This window comes from Pleurodeles waltl, chromosome 9 (assembly GCF_031143425.1).
Source record: "Pleurodeles waltl isolate 20211129_DDA chromosome 9, aPleWal1.hap1.20221129, whole genome shotgun sequence".
Lineage (NCBI taxonomy): Eukaryota > Metazoa > Chordata > Amphibia > Caudata > Salamandridae > Pleurodeles > Pleurodeles waltl.
In genome coordinates this window covers 156,039,140-156,045,312 of record NC_090448.1, presented here as the reverse complement: position 1 = coordinate 156,045,312, position 6,173 = coordinate 156,039,140, and the positions used below count along the sequence as shown (strand labels likewise).

The window sequence follows — 6,173 nt, the reverse complement described above, 5'->3', positions numbered from 1 at the left end:
GCAGTGTCGCGGTGCAGAGCAAAGCAATGGACCATGGTTTAATAGCGCGGTGGTGCGGGAAGGGAGGGGGGGGGGGGGCGGTGGCCCGGAGAGGCGTGGAGGTAGGGAGGCGCAGCAGAAAGGTGAGGCGGAGTACCTGCGCTAGAAGGAGGGCGTGTAATGGCCTGTAATGAGACGAGGCACTGGGTTGAGAAGGCTGGCGGACAATGAAGGGTGCAAAGGGTGAAGGGGTCGTGGCGAAAAGTTTGGGAGGAGCAGCCTAAAGAAAGGAGGTGTGTCCAAAAGTTGGGGGCGTGTCGGAAAGTGAAGACAGGAGTAGTTTTGAAGTGCTGCATGCAGCTTCAGCGCATGCGCCTCGAAGTCCGCAGATTGGAACACTAGTTGGAGGACTGCGCACCATGGCACCTTTGCTGAAGCTCGGCGCCTTGGTTCTACTCAGTTTATGGTGTTTGCGCTGTAGGGTGTCCCAGGCGGCGGGGAGCCCCAGGAAGGGCGCAGCTGAGCAGTGCGGTCCGAAGGTAAGCCGCGCTGGGTGTGATACCGCTGGCACTTTATAGGATGTCTGTCCTGCACCAGCTGGGGAGGTCAACTGGCCCGGGCATGTCTTCCTTAGATCACCTGGGGAAGTCCATAGGTGCCGGCCGCGTGCAGCGCTTTGTATGGGGAACCATGTACCACGGCTGTGCAGAATGGATTGTGCAGAGAATACCCGGACGGTAGCTTGTTCAAAGGAAGCAGCAAAGGACCTGTCCTGCCTGCTGCCCCCTGTGTTGGGCTGGGAAGCCCCTAGTCCCTGTACGCACGCAGCGAGTCCCGTTGCCTGCACACTGCACTTATGAAAGAAAATCAAAACCGCCCTGTATTGCAGCCTGTTAGCTCGTGCCGGTAACGAGGGTGTTTGTACAGCGCAGGGGAGCCGCAGGACGTAGTACCTCCGTTTTTGTAAAGCTCGGGCTCCCCTGGAGCCGTGCCACTGTTTATAGCGCCCACCTGCCTCTTGCGCATCCTGTTACCCCAGCGCTTTCCGATATACCCACTTTGTTGTGGGGTGGAAGCTTGGCCACCGGGATTTAAGAAGTCCATCTGTTCAATTCCAATCCATTTAAATCCATTGTCTCAGCTCAGTCCCTGTAACATTTGTTTCACTCGAGTGTAACGTTGCAGACGGTGCTGTGGGAAGAGTTGGTGTGGGCCAAATGCAAGGAAATAAAGCGCCTCTCTACCGCGGTGGCGCTGCAGTAATTGTAACTACGACCCTGCACCCGATGGCCATGCAGATAGAGACCTTGCAGCTTGAAATACGAGGGGCCAGAACCCCTCACCAGGCAAAGGGTTGTAAAAACTCTGCCTAGGTGAAGGAGTCTTTCCACCTGAGGAGCGAAATATATATGTGGGTGAGGGCAAGGTGAGACTCCTAAACCCCTTTCATCTCTCTTGAAGGGTGCTTCCTAAGCTGTTGTTTTCAGGAAACCAGACGCCAGTTTGTTTGTTGATTCGGGGCGGGGAGGAGCAGACCTTGTCTTTTCCATCAAACAGGACCCAGCAATCTGTGGGCTGAGCTTAAACGTCTCTTTTAAAATGTTTCTGTGGCTGCAATATCCGTACAGCATCTCATTATATCGGCGTGTTTGAAGACAGAATGTTAATTATTGTTGACATATTTGAAAAGCAGCATTTTAACTTCATGTTGTTAAACGCGTAGTTTTATTTTTTAGTTTAAATAATTGTTGATTAGTTCCAAATGGTTTCTGTCTAGTTGTTTTTTTGACATTACAATTACATAATTTTGTTAGGTGATCTCACTTGATTCCTCTGGTCTTCTGAAACCTATTTGGGTTCAATTGTATTTATTTAATTAGCAGAGTTTCCCGTATTTTGTTGTTGGACTTACGCAGTCAAATGGCCAAAACTCCGCTCTGCAAATGTTTTTTTCAGAAATCATTTGTACCTCGAACCAACTTCTACAATTTATCTTGAAATGGCGTGCTTTATCAAAGTGTGTACGTGCATTAGAGTAGGCAATGTAACAAAAATAATATTGGTGTATTCCTTCACAGATTAAAATGTATTTTAAATCTTTTATTAAATATTAGATACGATCATTGGTCTGGATAGCTAATAGCCTGGAGCTGTAATCCATCAAACCGATCTCTGTGATAGTTTTACCAAAGTGTTATAAAGTAAAGTGTTTTACCCCTCAAAGGCACAACAATGTCATTTTAACAATGTTTGCTTGTCACATCTGTAAGGCTTGCATGTCGGTCTTTGTTATATTCTTCCTAATAAACAATGTGACTTTTAGTTCATCTTGTTCTGCTACACGCAGACTTAAGGACTTGACTGTACAGATGAGATTTTTTCCACACAACGTTATAATTCAAGAAACCTCTCTAACAAGGAACAAGCAGAAGTGTAATTGAGGCCTGTGGTACTGAGCTGCCCTTCTCTGACAGCCTGGCGATAGCATGCCCCACTGGTAGCTCGCCTCACCACACTGTGGAGTGGGTGGTCAGGTTCACGACCTTCTAATACAAACTGTTACTGATCCTTCCTGATAATTAATGAAACTTAGGAGGTTATTTATTGGTTGCCATAAATGTTTTTTGAAAATTTTCCTGAGATGGGGGGAATAGAATGTGGTGTTGGTGCTTACCACGACAAATTTGCTTATCCTTGTGTTTTCGGGACTTTTCTCCAAGGTAAATGTCTAGATTGACCTCCCGATATTCACCTACAGAATATTTGGAGGGGTGGAAAACTCAAATCCCTTCATAACTGCGACACTGTGCAGACAGTTTACATAGGTGTCCCAATATACCACAGCACTACCAATCGAGTTGCACGTCTCATTGTGCTATCCAAGCATGGATGCTCTCTATCCCAGATGGCCCTCCAACGGGCATAGTTAGAATCCTGTGCAAAATGTGGTACTGACATCCGGTAGTAGTAATTCTGCTGTAGTTTATTAGTTCTTCCAGATTTTCTTTTCACACAAACAAATGTGACGTAACACGAGGTAACTGTGGTAAAGCACGTTTCTCCCAGGGCTTTCATGATGTGGAGTGGTAGTCAAGTTACTGTGTCTTGTGCAGGATTCTTTCATATTGCCAAATGTGTGTAGTGTAAATTTTTAAATTGTGGTGCGGTCTAGTTGCCATACATTTGTTTTCCTTATACCCCTGGATGACAATGGGCACCAGCGTGTTTCCTTGCTACCCTTGTCTGTCTTCTTAAGGACACCCTGTGATCTCAATGTGATCTGTAGGTTGAGTGATCTTCTCAGACCTCTCCTTAGGAGCTCAGTTATTGCCACTGTTCACCAGCCCAAGTTGTTCAATATGTTGTCTGTGCCACTGAAATCATGGGTGGACTGATGTGTGTGTTAACGGCACTTTTCCTCCTCAGGATGGTTCCATTGTGTTCTCATGGGTGATGGTGACAAGTGGCGGTGCTGTAAGGAATTGAGGACTTGGACCATTCCACACAAAGAGACCATCTCGATGTTCGCTTTCAGGTTTGGGTGTGCTCCACACTAGTTTGGACTCCAGTAGTGTGGGCCATTATTGCTCTGTCAGTGGACAAGACACCTTGTTGCTTTTGTCTACCAATGAGCCATTTGACTTGGCAATTTGCCACTTGTCATATTTATTAAAGTGCATCACCAGTAGCTTAGTTCACCAAATATCATCCAAGGCCCCAATCCATACATGCAACTGTCCTGGACTGACCTCCCCCCCTCTCCCCCACCCAACTACCATTGGGGTGGCCAGCTCCAGTAGTGAGGACAGGGGTCAGAAAGCATGGTGTCTGCACCACTACCCAGCAGTTCACACCTATGCCACCCCTTACCCCGGAAATACTGTGCCAATTAGCAATTGCACGACCCATATAGGACACTGTATCCCAGAAATAATCTTGGGCGCCCCTGTCTTTCTCCTTTAAAGATATTACTTGCCAGCCCAATGTGGAAAGCAGGGCTCCCTCTTCTACCAACCAAATATGATCACATCTCTTGATTATTCGTTCTGAAACCTCACTTCCTTAGCTCAGGGTCGAGTAGTAAAGACTTTTCCCCCTCTCGCATGGATGCTTCACAAGCTTAATTACATTCGTGGAGTCATCTAGGCTCTAGCAGCCTTTGCTTTCCTGCGCTTCATGGAGACCCCACTAAAGTGAAGGAATTATGTAAGGTAGTTCACCAAAGCAAGCTTATGCTGCCTCTCACATGGTGCTTTCCATTAGCGCTATCATTGCTTTAAGACAGGGACCTGTAAGGGCATGGATGGGTTTACGCAGTGTACAGCACCGAGTATACGGCCAAGCCCCCCTCACAGTACTTTCACTCCCCCCTCACCCCCTTTCTATTGTCCCGGACCTGGCGCAGTTACAGGGGCAGAGCTACCTTGGTATTCTGTGCTCCTCTTCGTGCAAAGTGCAGTTGGTGTGTGCAGTGAATATCTCTGCCCCCTGGGCCCTGTTTTCAAAGGACCTGGCCCTATTGTGCCTGTGCAGCGCACAGAGAGCCCTTTGAAAGCGGAGCCCTCGCCTGCTGAAACACTACCCGTCTCAGGGTTGGCACAATAGCCGGGCAAACCTTTTGTTTGGGTCTCGGCCGCATTCTCCAGGTGCTGAGTTACCGATCTGTGGCGCATCCTTTTGCCACCAAAACCGTCCCAGATATCAGCGAACGGGCCTGCCTGGCCAGTTCCAGAGTGTGGCCATTGTGTAGCGTTTGTCTAGCTTTGTGTCGGCTGTCACACGGCTGCCCGCGCTGTGAGGCGACTGCTGACCCCTGTGACACACCGTCTGCTCGGGGGCAGGCCGGCCTTTGATGTTAGCCCCTTAGGAAGCACAGGGCCTATTTGGGCTATTAAAATTCCTTGGCACTTCCTCTGTTTAACCACAGGCCACTTCCCCAAACACCGCAGGACACTGGCTGATTAAACAGACACCGGCCCTGCGGCTAAGTTTGCCTGGCAACCCGCTCAAATGGCTTTTGTTACCGTGGCTTACCGTTTCATAACTTGAAAACAACAATTGGAGAAAAAAAATATTTGGAGTGCTGGCTGCATGTCTCTGTGCAGCTCTAGGAGTATAGGAATTGTTCATTCTAGCGCAGGAGTAATGACCGGCACATGGGTTTTGCTTTGATTTTTTTTTTTTTTTTTTTAAATGCATGCCGTGATTTGTGATGCCATGACGTAAATACACTTTAATTGACGATCTGTTGGCAATTAGTGCATAGAGTTTCCTGATTGCAGTGATTACATATAAATCCCCTTTCTTTACCTGCAGCAGAGACGCTGTAAACAAATCACAAGTGATATATTACGTTTGGCTGTTTTTTTTTTTTTTTTTAAGCAACTATTCCTTTTATTTAACGTTAGACATTGCAGCTAGAGTACACATGCCCAATGTTTTCTTGGAAACTGCTGTTTATTCACTTTATAATACAGATACCCCTTGTGAGGCAGCTTAGAAGTTTTGCAAATTAGCTTTCAACCTAACACGTCATACTTTTAAACAGGGAATATATTAATAAATAGGAAGAGAGAACATTTAAATTTAATGGATTTTCAGATTAATGGAAGACCAAACTACTATCCTTTGCCTTCCCAGTTTCTCATTTGCTCATGCTCCTTGACCAGACTGCAAACGTTTCTTCTGTTACTATTTATAGAGATATCACTACCCATGACATCACTACTGTCTTTCTACTCGTATAACTCGTTTTCCCGGAGTACTTCACCCAAATCCCTCTTTTGGACAAATTGCTTACCTTCAAAAATCTCAAAGCCCAAGTAACGTTTAATTGCACAGGGACCGGCCTACAATACAAAATATCCGAACAGGCCGTCGTTTTATTTGATGTATTCCAGTGTATCTTTTATCCTGTTGCCCAACTTTTTATTTTTAAATCTCTCACCCCAGAATAAAAAAAAAACACACTCCCAAATGTAAGTTATGTGCTAAAGCAAAAAAAAAAATAGTGATTCTAACATTTTGTATTGTGGGCGATTCAAGGCCCAGAATGTGTTGGGTAGAGAATTTGCATTTTGATATGTCTGCATAGTCTCAAAGATGCTCTCAGACAAGCACTGCTAGAAAGTACCCATGCCGCTCTGGGTAGGGTCGTGCTCCGGAACCAAAACGAAGTTCCAGAAAGTTCGAGG

At 46.4% G+C, this 6,173-nt stretch overlaps 1 protein-coding gene across 3 annotated transcripts in view; it reads left to right on the top strand.

Moving 5' to 3' along the window:
- The first annotated feature begins 222 nt into the window (after positions 1-222).
- Positions 223-6,173, top strand: part of IL17RD (interleukin 17 receptor D) — a 199,576-nt gene continuing 193,625 nt past the window's right edge. For 2 of the 3 annotated variants that reach the window (XM_069206466.1, XM_069206465.1), the window contains exon 1: positions 223-518. In XM_069206466.1, coding sequence (XP_069062567.1) covers positions 399-518 — 120 coding nt within the window. In that variant the 5' untranslated portion in view covers positions 223-398. The remainder of the gene's footprint in view (positions 519-6,173) is intronic. The other variant, XM_069206467.1, reaches the window with a different exon arrangement.